This window comes from Lynx rufus, unplaced genomic scaffold (genome assembly GCF_022079265.1).
Source record: "Lynx rufus isolate CCGP_SWC_20201006 ecotype Redwood Valley unplaced genomic scaffold, mLynRuf1.p SCAF_9, whole genome shotgun sequence".
Classification (NCBI taxonomy): domain Eukaryota; kingdom Metazoa; phylum Chordata; class Mammalia; order Carnivora; family Felidae; genus Lynx; species Lynx rufus.
The window spans coordinates 49,216,301-49,241,570 of NW_025814897.1; the positions used below are offsets into that span (position 1 = coordinate 49,216,301).

The 25,270-nt window shown below is 40.1% G+C and overlaps 1 protein-coding gene across 10 annotated transcripts in view; it reads left to right on the forward strand.

Annotated features, from left to right (window-relative positions):
* The window catches only part of DLG2 (discs large MAGUK scaffold protein 2), a 1,224,822-nt gene that overhangs the window by 1,158,053 nt on the left and 41,499 nt on the right, over nucleotides 1–25,270 (forward strand). For all 10 annotated transcript variants that reach the window (XM_047070845.1, XM_047070851.1, XM_047070843.1 and 7 more), the window contains 2 exons: nucleotides 4,761–4,937; nucleotides 13,708–13,783. In XM_047070845.1, the coding sequence (XP_046926801.1) occupies nucleotides 4,761–4,937; nucleotides 13,708–13,783 (253 nt within the window). The remainder of the gene's footprint in view (nucleotides 1–4,760; nucleotides 4,938–13,707; nucleotides 13,784–25,270) is intronic.

The window sequence follows — 25,270 nt, forward strand, 5'->3', positions numbered from 1 at the left end:
ACGGACTGACACTGAGGGTCTACTCTGTGCCCAGTGCTGAACTGGACTCTGAGGTTGGAGAGATATTTTAGATGTTTTTTGTACACAGTCCACAAGACAGCTACTAAGGGCCACAGTCCCAGCAGATTCCCTGAGTCAAGGCCAGCACATTTTTCAGAAAAACAATTATGAGAGTAATAGTAACTACCATTTATTGAGCAATCACTAGTGCCAGGCTGCTGTTACAGTACTTTCCATATATTATTTTACTTAATCCTCACCACATCCCTTTGGGGTAGGTGCTGTTATTATGTGCCAGTTTTACAGTTAAGAAAACTTGGAGCCCAGAGAAGCCAAGTAACTTGCTTAAAATTCACATGGTCAAAAAGTTGCAAACCCAAGCAGTCTCACCCCAGAGCCTGCCTTCTTGACAGCCATCTGCCAGTTTTCCTGATGGCTTGACATCCAGAAAGAGCCTGGTGCTAAACCAGAGGTTCAAAGACCTTTAGGACTAAAAAAAAAAAAAAAAAAAAAAACACTGTGATAGGGACACCTATCAGCTGAGCGCCCAGCTTAGGCTCAGGTCATGGTCTTGCAATTCGAGTCCCAAATCACTCGCTGTTGTCAGTGCAGAGCCCGCCCTGGATCCTCTGTCCCCCTCTCACTGCCCCTCCCTCACTTGTGTTCTCTCAAAAATAAATAAAACATTTAAATTTTGTTTTAAAAAATACTGGGACGGGGCGCCTGGGTGGCGCAGTCGGTTAAGCGTCCGACTTCAGCCAGGTCACGATCTCGCAGTCCGTGAGTTCGAGCCCCGCGTCAGGCTCTGGGCTGATGGCTCAGAGCCTGGAGCCTATTTCCGATTCTGTGTCTCCCTCTCTCTCTGCCCCTCCCCCGTTCATGCTCTGTCTCTCTCTGTCCCAAAAATAAATAAACGTTGAAAAAAAAAATTTTTAAAAATACTGGGACAAGAAGTGATCAGTAAGGGAGCTTTGGGGATTTGGGGGGGAGGGTGGGAGAGGATAGTCAGCCCTGAAGGGAGGATAAAAACTCCTGGTACTGCTAAATTGTGAGCAAGACCAGAGGATAACAGGCTGGAAAACTGAGCCTCACAATGAAATGTCCAAGAACATGGATTTTGGAGCCAGACAGACCATATTCTAGGTGCAGTCTCCACCACATGTGTACATGTGACCTTGGGCAGGTGCCCTACCGTCCTGAGCTTGCTTTCCTCATCTGTAAAATGAGGATACTAATTTTTACCTTCAGGTTGTTATGATGTCAAATAAGACAATGGATACAAAGTGCCAGGGCACCTAATATGAGCATAAGGAGTGGTAGCCATCATGGTTATTATCCTTGCCACCTTGTCACCACCTCTCAGGTTTCGGGGGGGGGGGTCATGGAGAACAAGTTGAAGAGCATTGTAGCAGGACTCTGGGTCAGGAGACCCAAGCTGCAGCCTGAAGTTGCTGACCCTAAGCCATGTATGCTGAGGTTAGTCTATCCTTCATCTGTAAAAAGGGGATAATGCTGTATCCATCATACATTCTTTATCAGAATGGATTGAGTCACAGATGAGGTAGTGTATATGAAAATGATTTGCAATCTATAGAGTGTTGGGGACCCTCAAGAAAACTCCCAGGGTCGATGATTCACTGGGAAGGCTCACAGAACTCAGCATAGACATACTCAGGACTATGATTTATTACAGAAAAGGACACAAAGCAAAATCAGCAAAGGGAAAGGAGCTTGGGACAAAATCCAGAGGAAACTGGGCGCAAGCTTCCAAGAGCCTTCTCCCAGTGGAGTCACATGGGACATGCCTAATTCCTCCAGCAACAAATTGTGACAGCAGGTATAAATGTTGTCTACAAGGAAGCTTATTAAAGACTCGAAGTTCGGTGGGGGGGGGGGGGGTTGTTGTTTTATTTTTATTATCTTTTTTTATGTTTGTTTATTTTTGAGAGTGAGAGAGAGAGAGAGAGAGTGTGTGTGTATGTATGTAAGAGAAAGAGAGAGAGAGAGAGAGAGAGAGAGAGAGAGAAGGGGGGGAGGGGCAGAGAGAGAAGGAGACAGAGGATCCAGATCCAAAGTGTGCTCTGTGCTGACAGCAGAGTCTGAGGCAGGGCTCAAACTCATGAACCGTGAGATCATGACATGAGCTGAGGTCGGACGCTTAACTGACTGAGCCAACCAGGCGCCCCTCACGGTCCAGGGTTTATATGGGGGACTGGTCATGTAGTCACCTACTGCCTGGCACATACCACAATTCCAGATTCGCAGAAGAAAAACAAATGTTCACCTTAAATGTTGTTTATACACAGTTTGGGCATGGTGAGCCATTCTTAATGGGAAATAGAACCAAAATCTAATTTCCCAGATGTCAGCCATGAGCCACCCTTGTAGGAAGGTCTTTTTAAGGATAGAAATCTTGGGGTGCCTGGGTGGCTCAGTCGGTTAAGTGTCCAATTTCGGCTGAGGTCATGATCTCACAGTTTGTGAGTTCAAGCCCCATGTTGGGCTCTGTGCTGACAGCTCAGAGCCTGGAACCTGCTTCAGATTCTGTGTCTCCCTCTCTCTCTGCCCCTCCCCTGCTCACGCTCTGTCTCTCTCTGTCTCTCAATAATAAATAAACATTTAAAAAAAAATTTTTTTAAGGATAGCAGTCTCAAGCTTACTATGTTAACCCAGAGTAGAATCTATAGAAAGGATTTTTATGGATATCCACTCAAAGGGGACAGCGAAGAAAATAATAACAATTGAAACTTGATGATTGTCACTATGTGCCAGGCATTGCTGTGTGTGCTCTATTTCATATGTATTACCTTACGTGACATTCCATCCATGCAACAATTTTATGATGGGGGTACTGTTACCATTGCTGTTGTCATCATAACTGTTATGTATGAGAAATCTGAGGCCTCAGAAAGGTTAAGTAGCTTATGCCGAAAACCAGCTATATAACTGGTAAGAAGCAGTAGAATCAGGAAATGACCGTGACAGTGTGACCCCTGAGTCTATTCTTAACCGCTCTGCTACACGCTGCTACAGTGCACTCACCATGAGCTGGCTGCCTCATATGTCTTATTAATCCTTATAGCAGCTCTGTCTGAAAGTAGTTATTGGACTAATTTTGCATTACAAAAACCTGTGGCTTATGAGTGTTAATTAATTTATGTCACACCACCCAGCCAGAGGAGTGACAGTGTCAGAAGTGGACCTCTGCCCTCTCTCAACCCCCTTTCACCTGGGTAGAGCTTTGCCAAAGTCTTCAGTAGGGAAGATGCAGATGGTCAAGGTGGAAATGAGTCATTCTGGGAACTTAGACGGAGAAACTCTCCTCCTATTCCATTACTTGGGTACAGAGTTCATGGAAGACAGAGCTGTGTTGCAAGTAATTCAGATTTTTCTACCGTATTTGAGAGTTCTACATGCTGTCTTCAGCTCTTTTTGGTTGCCATGACAGCAGATGTGACATTTCTTTCATGAGGAGAGGGGGGGAAAAGAAGAAGAAAGGAAAAGAACCATACTTGGTCCTCAGTGATCTTAGAAAAATCTGTTCCCCAGATCTATCTAATTTTGCTTGCATAGTGGTTATGCTCTAAGGAAATTCTCAGAATGGAATCAAAGGGAAATAAGCAGAGAGGTGGCAAAATCTGCTTCTCCTGAGAAATTGTATGTGTGCAGTGGTGGTTTGTGAGGGCAGGGGGATATGAGAGGAGGTAGGCAATCTAAGACTTGAGACAAACTGTCAGCTACTTGAGGCAACACCTAGCTACTAAGGTCTTGGCGATCATTTCAATTCTATTTGCAATTCCCTTGCCCCACCAATCTATACATATAAGAGTGTTCAGTTCAGCAAAGGGAACGTGTTCTTTAGTGAGGGAAACGTGGTACATAAAGCAAGAATTACAATTCAGAATGATGAATGCAGTGCTGAAGTAGGCTTAGCCTTCTGTGGAAGCAAAAAGATTTGTCTTATCCATATAATTTTGATCTATCTGTATACATACACATAAACATAGGAGTAATTATATTTTTATTGTTGCATTTTGACCACTTATTCATGTTATTTTATTAACCTCTACAACCATTCAATTTGTTTTATTTTTTATTTATGCTTTTGTGGTTTTAATTTGCAGTTTATTTATTAAAAATGTTAATTCCTGTGCAATGAACATACAGGTTATATTAGTTTCAGGTTCACAACATAGGTATGGAACTGCAACCTTTCTACTTCAGTAATGGTCCAGTAGTCCAGTGGGTGGAAGGATCACAGTCGCCTATGGGTGGACACTTAAGTTGTTACCGTTTCTCCCTATTATAAAAGAAAGAGTTCTGTGAACTGATACATACATCTGAGAGGATTTGTTCATAGCACAAAATGTTTCATTCACAAAGATGCCCATGTTTCTCTTCATTATTTCCTTCTTTTTAGTGACTTTTAAATTTCAATTGTAGTGGGAGGGAAAACATCTCAGGTGTTTCCACATCTCCCATTATCACCTTGCCACATATGATGGTCCCCAAGAAAGGAAGCAGTACCCCAGCTTTAGGAGTCTGTAGGCTGTCCCTGCAGCCTCCAAGGAGAAGCAGGAACCAATGTTAACTGGTGACCACAGCAGTGGGAATGTGGACTGCAGTCCTGGGAGTCAGGCCTCGGAGCTGGTATCAAATGGATGATGGATTCTCAGGGCAAGACTTGGTAATCGAAATGATGAATCCGAAATCTGTGCTCCAGAGGTTCTTAACAACGTTCTCTCTTGTCATTTCTACAGAGCCATGTTTGACTATGACAAGAGCAAGGACAGTGGGCTGCCAAGTCAAGGACTTAGTTTTAAGTATGGAGATATTCTCCATGTTATCAACGCCTCAGATGATGAGTGGTGGCAAGCCAGAAGAGTCACACTGGAAGGGGACAGTGAAGAGATGGGGGTCATCCCTAGCAAACGGAGGTAAGAATTGCCTTTTCTATTTCAGACTGTATGCTTTTCAGCTATCCAGGGAGTGGAAATGAAGGAAGATGAAGATAAGACAAACTGTTTATAAAATAACCATTTGAGTGGGATAGTCAGTCTGCAGGGAAATTGTCAGTGGTGACAGGTGACATGAATTAAGTATTCTTGTTCTTTTCATATTAGAGATTTACAAAAGCTGGTGACTCTGATAAGACATAAAGCAAGAAAGGGATCTGCTTCCACCACCTCCCTAAAACATTTACCAGCATCCACATGTTCAAGATTATCTTATCAGCATGTATGCGGACTTAAACACTCAGAGGTGTTATTCCAGAGGTTCAGATTTACCAGATAGCTTTACAGAAAGGTCAGGTGAAAGCCACATAAAGTATGATTTACTAATCAAAGGTCCTAGCTATGTATTACCTTCAACTACTGATGGGGGAAAAATTAAAACCCTTCATGCCAAATTCAGATGCTTGGAATATGAGCTGTGGAACATCTGGGTGAGGCCTAAGACTGGGTTTATCACTTTTTTACTGTTTTCCTTACTCCTTTTCCCCACCCACCCCACGACTCCCACTTTCACTCAGATAATCAGTTCTGTATGTCAAGAGCACCATGCTCTTTCTCTTCCAAGCCTTTCTTCCACTATGCTTTTGAAAGGCAGGAATATACTTCAGAACAGCCACCTCTCCCATGTGTCCCAGTAGCTTCCAGTCATCACCACCATGGAGGAATTTCCTTCCCACCAGCATCCTTTTGGCACAGAATAGTTGCCTGACATTGCTTTGAGAGGACATTCTGAGTTTAAACTATGGCTTGTAGTGTTTTCTCAAAGGTTATATATTCAAAGCATGGACTCTCCGCACTAGTTTATATTCTGTTTCTCCATTTCCATTTACTTAAAAAAAAAAAAGTCAAGGCAACATGCATTTTGGTCTGCTTTGATTTAATCCATCAGAGCTGTCTGAGAAGCTGCTCTGTAGAGGAAAGAGCTATCTTCTTGAATATGGCCCCAAGGACAAAAGTGGGGTGTCGAGGAAGGAATAGATTTCGGCTTATTTTAAAGAAATTCTTTTACTAGTCAGCTGTGTAGAGATGGTATGGATTACCTGGGAAGATAGAAAACTAGAACAATAGTTTTCATAACAAGGGAGCATTATAAAAACTTAGATATGGGGCACCTAGGTGGCTCAGCATGATCTCACAACTAATGAGTCTGAGCCTCGCGTCAGCCTCTGTGCTGACAGCTCAGAGCCTGGAGCCTGCTTCAGATTCTGTGTCTCCCTCTCTCTCTGCCCCTCCCCTGCTCACACTCTGTCTCTCTTTCTCTCCCTCAGAAATAAATAAACATTAAAAAATTTTTATATTAAAAAATAGCTTAGATGTGCCTGTTCCCTCCCTCTCTGACCCTCCCCTCCGTGTGTGCCTGTGGGTGCACGCACACACACATACACACACATACACACACACACACACACACACACACACACACATATTCTAATTCAGTCCATCTGGAGGGGGTCCTGGAAATCTGTATGTGTTTGTAAATACATCCAGGTGATTCTGGTAATAGAAGATCTAGCATCGAGGATTCGAGGTTTGGATAGAGTGTTGAACTATATGATTTCTTGGGCCCTTTCCAACCCAGAGGTTCTGTGATTCTAACCAGTCTTGTCAGTAGCCCTTCATTTGTTCAATTACACATCATTTTCCCCACAAGGAACATTCCCAGTGCTATGCCTCTTGAGGTAATTTTCCACCTGCTGGTGGTCATTCTTAAGTTGGCTTTCTCCCCTAGTTTGGATAAAAACCATCTTAACAACCATACTACAGCTAGCCTGAAAAAGAAGTTTGTCTGGTGACTCTAATGTTGACATGTATTTGCATTCTATCTCATGAATGCTGCGTAGCTTCCCCCTCCGTATGTGTGTACATGTGTGTGCATGTGTGTGTACGTGTGGGTGTGCTTATGAGTTTCTGTCAACTTTCTCCTTAGGATTTTAAATCTTTTTAAAAAATGTTATCATCATTGTTTTATGTGTTTATAAAAGTAGCACATTTCATTGTAGAAAAATGGGAAATTTTTGAAAAGTATAAAAAAGAAATAAAAATCACTTACAATCCTACCTCACAAAGAGTTCTTATGCATGGACTTTAAAATCTATCATGAGGGGCACCTGGGTGGTTCAGTCAGTTGAACATCAACTCTTGATTTCAGCTCAGGTCATGATCCCAGGGTCATGGGTTCAAGGCCCATTTCAGGCTCTGGAACCTGCTTGGGATTCATTCTTTCTCTCTCTCTCTCTCTCTCTTTCTCTCTCCTTCTCCCCTGCTTGCTCTCTCTCTCTCTCCCTCTAAAATAAAACACACACACACACACACACACACACACACACACACAATCTGTCATGAGCCTGTCCTAGGCCTATTCTTTAATATTTTACTTTTAAATGAGGCTTTCTCATTTCACACTACATTCAGCATCTTACAACAACAGCTCAGAATAAGTGGGAGCTGCTCAAATATGATTTACTATTAGATTGGGGTTCATTTTTCAATCTTTAATTCCTTTATAGTCCCTTTTCTGAGTATAATTCAACTAGTAGAGCTCGTCTGGGAAAATCTCTTAATGGGTGACATCAGGGCATGACTTCACCCTTTACAAATATGTTTCTCTATTGATGATTCCATTTAATCATCCCAATTACACCAAGATGGAGAGTATGATAATTATTGCCTTCCTCCTCCTTTTTTTTGAAGATGATAAAGAAATTTTATTTAACAAAATACTCCAAGAGCATGCTAGGCACTGTTCTAAACCCTTTACAATGAACTTATTTAAACCTCATCATAACCCTACGAGAGATGTTATATTACGATTGTGCCCATTTTACAAACCAGGAGGTTGAGGCATAAAGAAGTTAATTAACTTGCCTGAAATTGTCCAACTAGTAAGTGGCAGAACCAGGATTTGAATCCAGGCTACAGAATTGATACTTTTAACTTATATGTAATCCTTCCTCCCAAAGTTACAAAAATAAAACTCGACAAAATTTAATTCAGCAAACATTGTTTGAGCAGTGTCTGTGTGCCAAGCGCTGTCATTAGGTCACTGTCTCTGGAGCCCAACATTTGTGGGACAACACAGCGTGCCTAGCTACAGTGTGATTAGGTTAATGAGGGCTATTTGTAACTAAAGGTACTTGTCCTAGTCAGCTTGGGCCGCCATAACAAAATATCATAGACTGGAAGGTTTAAACAATAAGACATTTATTTCTCACAGTTCTGAAGGCTGGAGAGTCCAAATTTAAGGCACTGGCTGTTTGGGTTCCTGGTGAGGGCCCTCTTCCTTGGGTACAGATGGTCGTTTTGCTGTACCCTCACATGGCTAACAGAGAGATCATTTCTCTTGTTTCTACTTATACCAGCACTAACCCCATTCATGAGGGCTCCATCCTTCCCACCTAATTATCTCGCAAAGGCCCCACGTCCAAATACCATCACACTAGGCACCAGGGCTTCAACATATGAATTTTGGGCAAACACACTCAGTCCATAGCAGGGGCAAAGGGATGTGAAAGGACACCAGACAGAGAGATGCATTCCATTGGATGATAGCACCAGCCATGTATTGTGCCAGGTGCTTTCAAATACATCATTTCATTTCATCTTCACAAAAGCCTCGTAAGGAAACCAAGGGTCCAAGAAGTCAGGTAACTTGCCCAAGGATGCACAACCAGCCACTGGCTGAACCCACGTCTCTCTGAAAACAAGACCACATGCCTTTCCACTACACCAAGGGTATATTAGAATTGTCAATTAGGAGGTCTTAATATGTATCAGACACGGTGCTAACCAATTCTCTCATATTACCTCATTTAATGTTCACCGTAATTTTCTGAAGTCTGTGTCAATACTCTAAGTTTACCAGCATGAATCCTGAGATCCTAAGAGGCTGAATGACCTGCCCAAGTCACACAGAGAGTAAGTGGCAAATGCAGTGTTCAAAACCAGGTTTGTGTGACTTTAAAACCTGGACTCTTAGCATAGAATCACTGCTTTCTGAGATTAGGTAGTTTGTGAGTCGCCAAGATAGGATGCTTTTCTACAGTCTGCTAATCCCAGTCTTTAGTCATTGCCCCTCAGTGATGACCACCTGGGTTCTCAGATAACAAGCGTGTCGCTAGCATTGCCTTAAGGTTTAGGCACCTAGCTTTCACAGTGAGCCTGTGGCCAGTAACGTGGGTGACGTTTCCATCCTTGTAGAGCACAGCACAGGAACACCCAGCACCAAGTGATGTTTCCACCATCCAGGGCTCCAAGCCTGACCTCATTATGTGTTTGGCCAGAACGTGAAAATGCCAGATGGGGAATGGGTGAGAGGGCAGAGGGAGACAGTTGGGCTCATTGAAGCATGACTATTCGGAACTCCCTGGAGAAGCTAGCTGTCAGAATTGATTGTTCAGACTTTGCCATCCAGTTTATATTTTCAGGATTTTGGTCAGTGACCAGACTAGGGTGGAGAGGATTATTTCTGCTTAAACAATCTAATTAATTGCTTGCCTCTTGAGTGTGAGAAAAGTAAGGTAGTACTTCTCATTTCAATTCAGTCTTTCTCTACAAGTGGTCCACCATTTCCTTAGGTAAAGATCTGAGGACTTTAATATCATGTATATCTACCAAAGGAATCTTACTTAGTAACACAATTAAGGAAGGTAATGCTAAACTTTTATAAGGACTCTTGCCAAGTGAAAAAGTCATGCAATGGTAAATAACTTTTTATGAAAAACACCATTTGTGTGGGCAAGTCACCTGACTCTTGAGCCTTAGTTTTCACATCCAAGTCAAGAATGCTCCTTGAGGGTTTATTCATGCTTTCATTCATTCATTCATTCATTCATTCATTTATTCAACAAAGATTTATTAAGCACCTACTCTATGCCCAGCTCCTTCTTAGACCCTGGATCATTGTACAGTTATAGATAATATAGGCCAAGTACAACATTGAATACTTTGTGCATACTCAAATGATAGGTGTTTTCCTTTCTTCATATTTTGAGCTTTTAGTGCCTGAAAGAACACAGCATTATACAGAACCCTATTTCCCAGCCCTACCTCTCATTTGAGCGATAAAGTATCCTCTTGCATCTCAAGAAGCACTAGAAGAGAGGAAGGGCCTGTGGTAGCTAGGAGAAAACATAAGCCACAGTCACTGCTACCACTGAAAGAGGTAATCAACATGGCCCTCTGTGAAGGGAAAGTAAGACAATGATGGGCCTGCAGTGAATGCAGAAAGACTGCAAAGAGAGAAACTAATTCAATATTTATCATGTAATTCAATATTTATAATGCTGCACATAGTCATTTAGCTAACCTAAATTTCTGTGTTAAAATTTATTCTAAACTTTAAGCCCAGCCTTTTATGGTATGGTGTTAGCTCAATGATTATACACTTGCATTCAGTTATGGTTTATTTAATTCAGGACATTTGGGATATGGGGATTCAAGGGAGGGGGTTGGTTATCATTTGTGAAAAACTTAATGAAAACTTCCGAAGAACTGTATTGACCTTAAAACCGTGTATGACCCATCCAAAATCTCATTTGTGTTGAGAATTCCCATTGTGGAGAAAGCCGTGGAAGATCCTTGAATGCTGTTTCTCAAACTAAGTAGATGTGGAGAGGCAGTCAAGTTAGCTTTTAGCAGCTGTGTGCTCAGGCCCTTATTCCTGCCACTTTCTAAACTTGGCAAGCTTCAAGTGTCAGCTTTCCCAGCCATAAAATGGGGTCAGTAATACCTACATCACTTGATTATCATGGGAACCAAATGAGAGGATATAAATGTAAAGGAATCTTTTTGCTAATAATTATGTGTTAAAGCTTCAGCCACCACTTATATTATTCTCATTATCATGACTAATGAAATTTTCAATCCCAAGAGAAAGCAAAACTTTCCGACTTCCTCACTTCCATGAGTGAGCCAAAACCCTGCCACCTTTAAAAATTGTTTTTTACTTTTTTCTATGGCCTCTTTGAAGATTAATCATAAACCATAGCAAATAACAGGTGTGTGTGTGTGTGTGTGTGTGTGTGTGTGTCCATCTGACATAACATTCTTTGCAACCCATTTAAGGGATGAACCACTAAAGATGGCCTAATGGAGACATTTCTTAAGAAATCTAAAAAAAAAGGTTGAGCTTGGAATCCAGGGGGTAAAAATTAGAATAGTCTATCCAAATAGTTCATAGAATCCCAAATTCAGCCTAATATATGTTTGGAGCCCTGTGAGTTCTGTGGGTCTGGACAGAATTTTTTGCATAGCCTGATCAAAACCATGTATCCTCTGTGTGTCATTTTGGCATCATCTAATGTACTAGTGTTTTCCATAATCAGCCTGGTTAATGCAAAGAAGCCAGGATAAAGTCAGGGCTGTAACAACAGTTTTAGAAGGATTCGAAGAGATGAATATGAATTAACATTTGCTCTTGGATTAAAACTTAGAAAAGCTGAAGTAGCTCAGAACAGGCATTTTCTCAGTGAACATCTTTCCACTTGGCAGCTTACCTTATCCAAAGTCTTCCTTGTACTGTTCCCAACTGTTGTCTGTTGGGTGCAAATAGAAACTCTCAGTGAAACATATTGCTTTAATATCTGAGGTTAGATATGAAATTTTTTGTTCAGCTGTTTCCACTCAAATATTCTCCTCTCACACTGAAATATATTCTGAAACTCTGCCCTGTAACTATAGAAACCCTGATCTGCACTGTGTTTCAGCTGGAAACACAAAAGAGCTCTCAGTTAAAAAGCAATATGTTGTTAATTATTGATCTACGAATAATTTAGATTTCATAAACCATTCATTTCTGTAGATTCAGGGTTTTTCTTCTCTCTCTCTTTTCTTTCCCCATTTTTGAAATTAGAGCCAGCCATATTTAAATAAAAAATCCAGTTAAAACAATGCACCGCATATTATTTTAGTTAACAGCTGTTTACTGAGGTCTTACTACAATATGCTGTAGAGTGAGAATGTGGACTTGCCCTCAAGGAGCATGCAGCTTTGTATGTACACTGTGAAAATAAACACAAGGGAACAAGAGATAATACCAACATGAAGATACAAATAAGTACTGTTGTATCTTAAAGGAAGGAGTACTCATGTCTGACTGGAGAGGCTCAAAAAAACAAAAAATCAAGGAAGTACTTAGCTTCTCTTTTCCTCTTTTTTCCACCCCATCCTTCAAATAGGCACAAGTCTTACCAATTTTACTTTACTACTATTTCTCAAGCCCTTCCCTCTCCTCCACCTCATTGTTTCTTGCCTGGATAATGCCAAAAGCTTCTAAATGGACTTCCTGCTTCCCACAGTCCCTTCCCTCTTCCAGTCTATCTTCCTCCACCACCTGGGTTATTTATTTAAAATGTTAATCTGTTCTATCACTTCTCCACATTATATCTTCTAATAACTCCTGAGGATTCCCCAAGGAAAAAGCCCAAGTCGGGTCGCCCAGGTGGCTCAGACAGTTAAGCTGCCAACTCCTGGTTTTGGCCCAGATCATGATCTCATGATTTGTGAGTTAGAGCCTCTCATCAGGCTCTGTGCTGACAGCTCAGAGACTGCTTGGGATTCTCTCTCTCCCCCTCTCTCTGTCCTTCACCCACTCATGCTTTCTCTCTCAAAATAAATAAATAAACTTGAAAAAATGTTAAAGCCCCAGTCCTCAGTGTAGATGGTTATCTTGTATAAGAAGGCTTCACTGTCTTACTGTCTCATATCCCATCCTGTATATAGCCTGTATCAGAACCTTCCCCAAAGTCTTTAGCTTTTTTAGACCCTCAGGTCATGCTATGTGTTGTTCCTCCTGTCTGGGAAATTCTCCCCAAACTTTTCCTACTGACAAGCTCTTTCTCATCCTTCAAGTTTGACATCCTTCAAATTGACACCTCCTCCAAGAAGCCCACCTCAATGCTTTCTACCCCACCTTCTCACCCTCCAGTGAGATAGATGCTCCCCCAAGCCCCACTGCTGTCAACAGTCTTACAGTGCAGTATTATCAGTCTGTCTTTATGTCTCTGTGCCTACCAGAAGCACAGTCCTGTGTGTTTATTACAGCCATGCTTTTTGATGTTTTTTTTTTTCCTTTGTTCCCCGGCTCCTTGCTTGATGCATGGATAGGCACTCAATGAGTATTTGATGAATGAATGAAGTGGCAGGTACAATGATGAAATGTGCAGAGATGACAGGAAAATGGCACTGCGGAAAAGGAAAAATTCAAGATTATCTATAACATGTTTGGTTTTAAGGTGAAGGTAAATCCCCTAGTGTTCATTCCTAAAGGGAAGGGAAGAAAAAGGAAATGAGAAGAAAAGAGTAGGAGAGACAAGGCCTGCAGAGGGGAACAGAGAAGAGAAAAGTTTATTTAGGCTCCACTTTACATGTCCATCTCTATGGATTGTGATTTATTATAATAGATATTTGGTTGATTTATTCAGCCATTTAAGTAACAAATATTAGTTTTTCTCCCTTTGTCCCCCCTCCCCAATCACTATGACTCTCAGCACATGTAACACAAAAGTTTCAAGAGATGTGTTAGCTGCTTAGAGACATTATACCAAGACTTTTTATACCAAACAAAGGAACAGAAATATTTTAGAATACATTTCATTTGAGCTTTAGGATAAGAAGAGATATTCTTCATTTAATAAGGAACTTAATCATAAATGCCTTGCCACGTGATAGACTCTTTATTTTCAATTTTCTTTAGGGTGGAAAGAAAGGAGCGTGCCCGGTTGAAGACAGTGAAGTTTAATGCGAAACCCGGAGTGATTGATTCAAAAGGGGTAAGTACAAAATAATTGAAACATTAAGTTCTCTCCGTTGCCATGGGTTTAATTATAATTAACATTTAGACTTTCAGTAGCAAAGAGATTATGGAGCTACCAGAGTACTGTAGTAGAGTACTGTTATAAATGTACTACTGAAAGCAATAGTGTATTCCCTCAGGAAGTAGATTTATGGTAAATATATTCAATACTAGGGATAAAGCTGCTAGTGGTCCACAGAAATGATGTGTTCATGAAGGTGATGTAATGATTACAATGAAGGAGAAAAAAGGTAGTTTAGTGTTATCATTTCTTTATTTTTTTTCATTTAAATTAAATGTTCTAAAAGGATGGGTTTCATAAAAAACACCTACCTGCTCATCACCAGTATGTCTAGTCTGTTACATACGACAAAGCTAAGACAGTGGTCATGGAAATATGTGGATAGATCATCTAAGTGAATACGTGGATTGTTGTGACAGACATAGAAGAGAATTAACAGGGGAAATTTAATCTTCAAAATTAAAGTATTATACACACATGTATCTTTTTTAATAACAGCTTTGATGATAAAATTCCCCTACCATACAATTCACTAATTTAAGGTATACCATCCAAAGTTTTTTTTTTTAGTATATTTAGTTATGAAATCATCACTACAGTCACTTTGAGAACATTTGATCACCCCATATAGGTATCCTGTAGCAGTCACTTCCCATTGCCCCCAGCCTCACCCCACCTCCACCCTACCCAGCCCAAGGCAACTACCAAACTATTTTGTCTATAGTTTGCCTATTCTGGATATTTTACATAAATGGAATTATACACCATGTGGTCTTTTGTGACTGCTTCTTTCACTTCACATTATGTTCTCGTGCATCTATATTGTAGCATGTATGAGTACTTTATTTCTTTTCGTTGCCAAACAATATCCCATTGTAATGATATATCTCATTTAATTTATCCATTCATTAGTTGATGGACATCTGGGTTCTTTCCACTTTCCGCTAGTATGGATAATGCTGCAATGAACATTTGTGTATAAATTTTTGTGTGGACATGTATTCTTATTTCCATTGTGTGTATACCTAAGAGGAGAATTTCTGGGTCATGTGATAACTCTATGTTTAACATTTTGAGGAACTTCCAGACTGTTTTCCAAGGTGGTTGTACCTGTTTGCATTCCCATCATCATTGTAAGAGGGTTCTAATGTCTCCACATTCTCACCAACACTTGTTATTATATGTCTTTCTGCTTATTCTGTCTGAAGTCATATCTCATTGTGGTTTCAATTTGCATTTCCCTAATTACTATTGGTGTTGAGCATCTTCTCATGAGCTGGTCAGCCATTTCTGTATCTTCTTTGTAGAAATGTCTTTTCAGATCCTTTCCCATTTTTAAATTGGATTTTGTTGTTGTTGAGTTGTACAGAAGTTTTTTATATATTCTGGATATCAATCTCTTATCAACTGTATGCTTTCCACTTATTTTCTTCCAGTCTGTAGATTGTCCTTTCATGCTCTTGCTAGTGTCCTTTGATGCACCAAACTTCTTAATTTTGATGAAGTCCAATTTATCGATGTTTTCTTTTGTTACTTGTGGGTTTTTTTAATGCTTTTATTTTTGAGAGATAGTGCACACATGAGCAGAGAAGGGTCGGAGAGAGAAGAGGAGAGAGGGTTCAAAGCAGGCTCTGCACTGACAGCACAGAGCCTGATTCAGGGCTCAAACCCAGACACTCAACTTACTAAGCCACCCAGGAGCCCCTGTTACTTATGTTTTTGATGTCATATTTAAGAAATCATTACTTAATCCAATGTCATGAAGATTTACATCCATATATTCTTCTAAAAATTTCATAGTTTTAGCTCTTATATTTAGGTGTTTGATCCATTTTGAGTTAGCTTTTGTATATGATATGAGGTAGGGTTTCAATTTCTTTTTAACATGTGAATTATCTTCTCATTTTCATTGTTTGTTTTGTTCATTTCAAGTATATAGAAATATAATTATTTTATATATCAATGTTATATCCTCCTACCTTGCTGAACCCATTTATTAGTTCTAACAGTTTTTCTGGTGGGTTCCTTAGCATTTTCTATGTATAAGATCATGTCATGTGTAAAAATAGAATTTTACTTCTTTCTTTTCACCCTGGATGACTTTTATTTCTTTGTCATGCCTGATTGCCCTGGTAGAACCTCCAGATCAATGTTGGATAGAAGTGGCAAGGGTAGTCATCCTTGCCCTGTTCCTGACCTTAAGGGAAAGGCATTCAACCTTTCACCATTAAGTGTGATGTCAGCTGTGGCTTGTACAGCTTTTAAAATCTATTTTTAAGTGCTAAAACCAGTATCACGTTGCTGTATTATAAAATACTGCCCCCTACCTGTCCTTTTTTTCTTCCTGTGCTCTTTTTCTTCATCTCCTTTCCTTTACCTTTCTGTCCTAATAATTCTGGCTTGTCAGCATCACATAGAACCACAAATTATGGCCAATAGATGTCACCATGAAAAACAAAAAAGAAGAAAAGCTATCATTTCTTAGGACTTTTGAGCACCAAACCACAACACTGTCCCTTGAATTTTTAAGTAGAAGATCACAGAGCAGCCTAGTTATTGACATAACAATTTACTTTCCCCTAAAACATTTGGGTGAAATGGGAATTTATTTAAACATAAGGTGTACCTCTTTTTAAAAAGGTATGTGTCATCATACATGGAATCATTTCAAATAAATACTGTTTATAAAGAAGGGAGCAGGATTTTTCATTGATTCTTAGGGAGAATTTAAGGATAGAGCTCCTATTTGTTTCATTTATGTAGTTGAATGTGTGAAAGACACAAGCCTATCAAAGTTCCTTCTCCTCAAGAGTTTATAACATCTATGAGAGCCCAGCTGTCTTTTTGATAAGACATAGACATGAGTATTGAGCTTTTTAATCATACTGTTAAAATATTATTAGGTATGTGCCAAAAAATAGAAAACAAATTCTCAGACTTGAATGACTATTGAATGAGGACCAGTTATGTGGAAAGGGAAACCCTGCATGGGCAATCATGAGGGCCAGGTAACTTGGGTTCTGGTTTTAGTTCATGACTAAGTCACCACTGCTCTTTGGGCCTCACTAGCAAAATAACAGCTTTGAACAACATCAAGTATGTCAGGCAAGTTTCACTTCCAATGGATGGATCATGATGATGGATTGATAGTTTCTGGTAAACTGATAGTCTTTACCGGGAATATTATTAAAAATGACTCTGAGACCATGTATGACCTCAGCAGAAAAAAAAAGGGGGGGGCATTAATTGACTATGGATATCTCACACAATGTTGAGAATTATTCTCTATTTGAGGTCCCTGGGTTCAATTATTTTTAAGGAGCCTTACAGTAGTAATTCTCCATGAGCCTATGAAATAAGAAACAAAAAATCAAAGTTTTCCAAATCCCCATGAGAACAATACATCAATGAGAAGATTCTTGCTCACAAGTAGAAAGTAAAGGATGATTAAGAGAAAGTGTGCTTAAGAAAGGAAAGACCAACTGTGGGGAGAGCTGAGAAGCTAGGTCAGGAGAAGTCACGCACCTTGAGGCAAGGGCGCGGACTACAGAAAGTAGTTACTGTTACCAAGGCCCCAGTCTGGGATCTAGGGGTAAATTCAACACAAATTGAGGAAGAAAACTACTTGGAATGAGAAAGACAATGGGATATTTTAAATAATCTTTGCATTAGCTGGCATTTACACAGCATTGTGAAATAGGAGTTGAAAGTGAAAGCCATGCTTACTGCCCTGCAGTGGCTTAAAATCCATTAGTATGTATGAAGCAGGTTGTAACAAGAGCCGTATTTAGTAGTATGTACAAGAGCTATGAGAATTCAAATTAATGAGTGTGGGAACGGCCAGAGAGCACTTCATAGAAGAACTTAGGCTTTAATTGACATATCAGCACTTGAGCTATTTTTCCAGAACTATCCATTGATTAATAAATATTGAGTGCTGCAAAACACCAGGCATTGTGCTAGGTGCCTTATAGGAAAGCAAAATAACAAAAAGGCAAGGTCTCTCATCTCAAGGAGCTCTCAAAGAGAAATCTAAGCAGGTCTGGCAATACAGTATCACCGATGATACTCATAAATGTGGAAAAGTAATTCATTTTTTAATGTTTTTATTTATTTTTGAGAGAGAGAGAGAGAGAGAGCAAGTAGGGGAGGGGCAGAGAGAGAGGGAGACACAGAATCTGAAGCAGGCTCCAGGTTCTGAGCTGTCAGCACAGAGCCTGATATGGGACTCAAACCCATGAGCTGTGAGATCATGACCTGAACCGAAGTCGGATGCCCAACAGACTGAGTCACCCAGGCACCCCAAGAATTAACCATCTTTATTTTAAATATCGGGAGACTGAGCTTCAAGAAGATTAACTGATTAACCTATATTCACACAGCTAGTAGGTGCAAGTGTCGGATCATTTTGACAGAAGAATGCACATTTCTTCACACTATACTTTGTTCTGGTAGAAGACAGAAGAAGGAAAGTTAGTAATCATGCCTTGGGTAAGAGAGAAGTCTTTTGAGAGAAGGTGATACTCGAACAAGATCTTGAAGTTCAAATAAGAGTGTGCCACATACAGGATCCAGCATGAACTTAAAAGGGGAAACTGTAGGCATGCTGGAGTCAGGCCAAGCAGATTGGGGACACCAGATGAATGGTGTGGATAGTGTAGTGGTAGTTGCAGCAAATGGGGCTGACAATGAAGATCTGGAAGGTCAAGCAGTGTGTGTGGAAAGCCTGGTTTGAGCTTTGAAGCTCATTAAATTTTCAGAGTATCCATGAGGAAATCCAAGGCTCTCCATTTGAAAGTGCTCTTTTGCTACAAATGAAGTGCCCAGGCTTTCTGTATACTCCATGTGGCTCCACAAAGTCTGTGTCTACATATGCAAAGACAAGTGGACAACTGTGTCAGTAACCCACATAATTCCAGCCTACCCAGACCCCTAAGCTCACAGTGGCCATCTGTTAGGATGGGTCTTCCTGAGAACCACCTCAGTTTCTGATATCTCATTGTAGGCAAGCTTCCCTGAGAAATCAGTTAAATTCCTAATGAGTCTGCACTCAAACTAGCCTCTGGTGAAAACTTGATCACTCCCTTAATTTCTTTCATTGTTCCGTTAACTTTTTTCATCAATTTCATAATCAGCCACTCTGTTGCTTATTGATACATTTAGGAAACTGTAAAGTCTTCACAATCAAGCTGTTGTCCATTGAAAAATTAATGAGTATTTAGTGATTTATGCTGAATTTTTTTAATTTGTTTTATTTTTTAAATTACTTTTATTGAAAAAGTCCTATAATTTAAGAAAGGAAAATATATGTCTGGAAAAGTATAAGAGTATCAGCAGCCTTACTAAATGCCAGCCACGTGCAACATGTAAGTGCCCCCTCTGCACTTTAAATCATTTTCTAAAGCAAGGGAGTTTGTTAAGTAAATAACTAGTCCTACAAGCTGGTACAAAATAGAAATAATAGATATTATTCGAAGTAGTAGGAATTGTAGTAGTAGGAATTGTAAACAACTCACATACATCTCTTAAGTGCCACAACAAAATGTGAAAGGAAATCATTTGTTCCCTCTTCACAGATTTAAGGAAACTAAAACCTAGGGAAGCAAAAAAATCTGAACCCATGTCTGGCTAATTCCAACACCCATAATCTCTTTACTATAGCATGCCCTCTTCCTATTAAAACCACATGACTCTGTACATCTTAAGAAAAATGAAGAAGTATATTCAAATGGATTTAGCCTTGTCAAAAATTAACTTGGGCTTAAGCTTGAAGCCTGAAAGGGGGAAGCTGGTTTCCTTGATGATGTACATCTTTCTGGATGAGAACTTCTCTGAGGTTCGCTTGGGGTTTCACATTTCCTCCATCGTGGCCTGTCAGAAGGACACGTCTTGGCATAAAGACATGTAAAACCTTTATTAGATGCCAGTACAAGCAGCTTGCTAGGCATTGTGGACCTAGCCACATAAGACATAGTCACTGCCCTGAAGAAGCAGGGATACTGGGGGAGAGAATGAGTTCCCACAAGGAGGAAATGGTTGACATCAAAGAGGGACTGGAAGCATTCTCTGAAGTTCAGAGGAGATGGAGATTCTGATTTGGAGCTGAAAGAATTTGAATAGAGGCAGGGGATGAGGGGAAGGCGGGGAGGCTGGGAGACTTTCAAGGATTAGTAAAATTTGCAAGGGAGCAAACAGTGAGGTAGGAATAGGATACAGGATACATAGGAAGTAAAACATTATTTATCTTCATTGCAAGTAATAGTTTATGAAGGGGAATAACAGGACTCAGAAGTGGAAAGCTAAACTCCCAACAGTTCTGGTGCCTTAAATTTTCCAGAAGGCTTGTACTTTATCCTGTAGACAGAAGAATTTTAATGGTTGTAATCAAACCCAACCTAGTGATTCCCACTGGGCTTGCACCCTGAATGCACTTGTATTGTTGCCCAAATATCACTCACTCCCTGGCAAAGGTCCAAACTTACTCATCTTTGTGCCCCTAACACCTAGCAAGGTGTCTACCAGACACATTCTGACTGCTCAATCCTCTCTTCTTAGAGGAAAAGTAAGTGAATGATCTCAAGCGGTTTTCCAGGAGACCAATCTGGTAACCGTGAGAAAGACAGATTGGAGGGGAGAAAGACCTACAGGAGGAGATGTCTGAGAAAGCTACTCCAGTATCCTGGGTGTGAGATTCTGAAAATCTGAACTTAATGGCAAAAGAACAGAAAAATAGGCAACTATTGCTAAAGAGATCAGAGAGAACTGTTGTCCTTGGACATCTGACCTAATGGTTCCTAATGTTATTCTGTTTCCTTTTCCAAACCCTCAAGCTCCCTTTAGGAGGGGATGTTAACTGTGAGAGAGGGGATAGGGCAGAGATACAACTATGATGATAGGATCTTGGCAGTCTCTCTGAGTCTAACTGGAGCTGACATTGAGAAATCTCAGTTCTACTTCATACATTCTTGGAAGTTTCCATATGGCCATTGATTCCTACTATGTCATTTACGGATGAAGACACTGAGAATCATTTCTCTAGGACACACAGAGAGTTAGTAGCAGAGCCTGCCATTGTATCATTTATCAAAAAAGTGACTTGACAGTCAGTGTTTTGTCAGCAAATAGGAATTGTGTTTGCTTCACCAGGATAAGTTATAAAGATTGCTTTTGTAACAGCTGCAAAGTGACTTCTGAGTTTTAAGGGAAAAAATCATTACTGCCTTCAAAAGAAAGCTCCTTAATATTAAGAGCTAGTCCCTGGATGGCCAGAGCCCCATGAAGAGCTTGAATGTCCAAGAGTAACCTGAAGATTAAGGTAGGGTGAAAGGGGCACCATACCATCCCACTCCATGGGGCATCAGGAAAGCAACATTCTCCTCAAAGTTCATCCACCCAGAAAAGGCTCCTCCTCGGGTTTTTTTATTTTCATTTCCATACTCAAGAACATCTAACAGGTTCTTTATTGGTCTTCTGGCTTGAATCTTTCTCCTCTGATTCTTTCCCCTTACTGTAGGTAATATGGTTTTAAAGACTAGCATTTTTACATAAAGAACAAAGACACGGCTATGTCCAGAGAATTCTTAAGTGTCATCAGCCCATCCGGGGGAGAGCTGCTAACTCTTTTTTTTTCCAGTTTTTTTAATGTTTATTCATTTTTGAGAGACAGAGAGAGCACAAGTAGGGGAGGGACAGAGGATCTGAAGCAGACTCTGTGCTGACAGCAGAGAGACTGATGTGGGGCTCAAACTCACCAACCGTGAGACCATGACCTGAGCTGAAGTCAGACACTCAACTGACTGAGCCACTCAGCACCCCCATTTTTTTTATGTGATTATCACATTTGTCCAAACTTTGAGCTCCCATATCCACTGAGAACCATATGAGCAGCACACAGATCAGTCTCTGATAAAGAAATGCTTGTGGCTTCTCTGAAGGTGGTTTGCAGGGGGGCCTACAATTGAATTCCCTTCTCTAATACACGTTAGGAGGGTCCCTATCTGAACCTGGAAAGCCAGTTGAATTCAATTAACATCATGAATAAATATACCCTATTTCACTTATTCCCCATACGGTATTTATTAGTCAAGTTACTGATAAGGAAATTGCTCATCTGTGGAATGAAATGGAGAATAAATCATGTTCATTATGTATTTCTATGTGTACTTACCCTTGTTAGACATCTCTTTCCTAGGTCTAAAAAGTACTGCTGTTGAAATGATCAAGTTAATCTGCAAGCTTATATACTAAATTTAGTATAATTTATAACTGACAAAATCTGCTCACTACACAGATACACATATTTACTTTTACGATATGTTTTAGTTTGTGCATTCTTCTCCCTTCTCTAGTTTAATTGTTTTTAAGATACTTTTATTATTTTGTATATGTTGACACTTGAACGTGTGTGGTCAACCTCAAACCCAGGAGAAAAATAATACAAAAGTAAAATCTTTAAAATACCTTTGAAATCCAATATTATTTTCATTGCCTAATTAAGCTAAAGTTTTCATTGTATTAATCTTAGGAATGGTAAAGTGAAACATAATAAATTCACTTGCTCATCCTGCTCCCCTCCTGTCTAATATCTTCAGTTTTCAGTTTTTTTGCAGACATTTTTTTAAATGTTTACTTATTTTTGAGAGAGAGACAGATGCAGAGTGTGAGCAGGGAAAGGTCAGAGAGAAGAAACAGAATCTGAAGCAGGCTCCAGGCTCTGAGCTGTCAGCACAGAGCCTGACAGGACAGGGCTTGAACTCACAAAATGTGAGATTCTGACTTGAGCCAAAGTCAAAAGCTTAACTGACTGAGCCACCCAGGCTCCCCCAGACATTTGTTGAGGCCATACTATGTCCCAGGTAGTGATTAGGCAGTGGAAGTATACCATAAGTAACACATGGTTCCAGCCTTTAGGAACCATAAAATATTCCCCAGAGAAAAACATGTTAACCAATAATGAATAGAATATGGTATAAGTGCTAAGTGAGAAGTGAGGCCAAGATACTATTTGAACTCAGACCTGGAATACTTAAACGTCTCTTAGAGTTCATAGGAAAGTTCCTAGGAGAGATAATGTCCAAAAAGAGCCTTGAAGGATCAACCAAATATTTTTTTAATATTTTTTTAACATTTACTCATTTTGGGGAGAGAGACAGAGCATGAATGAGGGAGGGGCAGAGAGAGAGGGAGACACAGAATTGGAAGCAGGCCCCAGGCTCTGAGCTGTCAGCACAGAGCCCGACGCAGGGCTCAAACTCATGAACTGTGAGATCATGACCTGAGCCAAAGTCGATTGCTTAACCAACTGAGCCACCCAGGCACCCCTCAACAAAATCTTGACCAAGTGTAAAAGCTTCCATGCAAAGCTGCCAAGTGTCTACCAAGAAGGCAGAGGGAAAGCTGAGAACCAGATCATGAAGGCAGTGGAGAGTCTTTGGAAGATTTTACCAGAAGTTAGATTAGAGTTTTCAAAGATCACCCCACTATGTGGAATGAATTTCCAAAAGAAGGCACCCCTATAAAGCAGGAGTCCATTTCAATAATGTAAGTGAGACATGGATAAGGCTGTCCTAGGACCGTAGAGTAGCTATAGAAAAGAAAGAAGAGACCAGAAAATATTTAGCAGGAAAAAAAAAATGTGTAGCCTGGACCCCCCACATAGCATCAGCTGGGTCTCTTATTGAACATGAACATGCACAGGCTCAACCCCAGTCCTTTGGAATCAGAATCTCTGGGGATGTGGATAGGAAAGCTGCATTTTAACAAGCTCCCCAAGGGTTTCTTGAGGCTTGCTTAGATTTGAGATACACAAGCATAGTGGAAAGGTTTGGTATCAGATAGACTGACCAACTTCTACCAGAGTTATCATAACTTGTCTGAGCTTCAGTTATCTCCTCTGTAAAACTGGAGATTATGTTAAAAGAGATAATGTATATAAAGTACCTAGAAATATTAGCCCATCTCTTCCCCTCCCACCTCCTGCCTCTACCCACATGCACACACATCTCAAAATCACCCCTTTTAAAAGACTAGAATGAGCAACTTCCTAAAAGTAGTCATTTCCTTAGGTTCTAAATCCCCTTTTGCACAGACAAGAGGAAGGGTGAGTTGCTGCAAATTTTGTTGCTCAATGGGCGTCTTTGACTCTGTGCTTGCTGAGTCTGTGGTTGAGCAGGAAGGTCTGGAGGTCACAGTAGGACTGATCTCACTCGGTCCCCCACTCCTGCCTCTGCCATTGGCTGCAAGTCAGGATTGTTTTGGAGTCTTCTGCTATAGTGTGTAGCTACCTATGGGAAATTCTAAAACAGACCCGATCAGTGCTTACTGCACTGGAGAACCATTGCATTTCATTCAGTACACCAGTTACTCTGACCATCTGTAGATTGCCTTTATTTTCTACAAGTTTTTTTTTTTTTTAATAGGCATTGCTCATTTGCTGTTTACAAAAATCCTGTGAGGTATATATTCTTCATACACTCATTTTACCACGAGAAAACTGAGGCTTAGAAAAGATAAATAACTTAAGCTCATAGGGCTAGTAGGTGGTAGAGCTGGGACCTGCATTATGACATATTTTGTAAGCAAAACAGTATAATTGATTCTTTAAGGAATTTTTATGTATGAACTCATTCTAGATATTATTAGCATAGCTAATTCTTTCTATTCAATTAGTGATGCTAGGAGGACTAAAGTAATATAAATAGGAAATGTATAATTTGTGGTTGTATAAATGACAAGTAAAGTTTCATCAGATGGGAACACTAAGCTTTTGTTAAATTGTCTCCCCAGTATTAATTCAGAATGTGAAGTATTATTCAGAAAATTTAGCTCAAACCCATTTCCACTTTGGAAGGTAATCATGAATCAATTCTGATTCACTACAGAGCTTCCTTTAACCTGACTCTTTAAGGCAAAAGGCCCAGAGTCGCACCTTCAAGCTTGCATGTTTCATTTTGAAGAAGATTCTAACTCACTAAAAGCTAAAACATCAAAACTGCGACATAAAGATGTAGGAGTGACTATCCAGTCATCTGACTTCCTCACTACGGTAATCATACCCAAACTCCTAGCAAGCAAAAATAGTATATCTTGCCCCTTTTCAACTATGTGCTGTTTACACATGGGTAAAAAGTCTCTTTTTTTCAATGACAGGCCATGTACTGTCTGAAACATTTCAACAACAGCTTCTAGTATGTTCCTAATATTCATTCAAAATACCTAATTACTTTACCCTTTCATTAAAAAAGGGGGGGGTCTAAAATTTTACTGCTCTTGATCCTATATTTGGCTTTTCTAACTATGTGATCTGGAACTAGTAGCTTCTCTGACACTCTGATTTGTCAGTTGTAATAACAAAAACTGGAGAGTAGGTTGCAAGTTCCTTAAAGGCAGGGAATATGATTTACTTGGGGCCTGAAATAGTTCCTGGCATTCAATCAATAATTA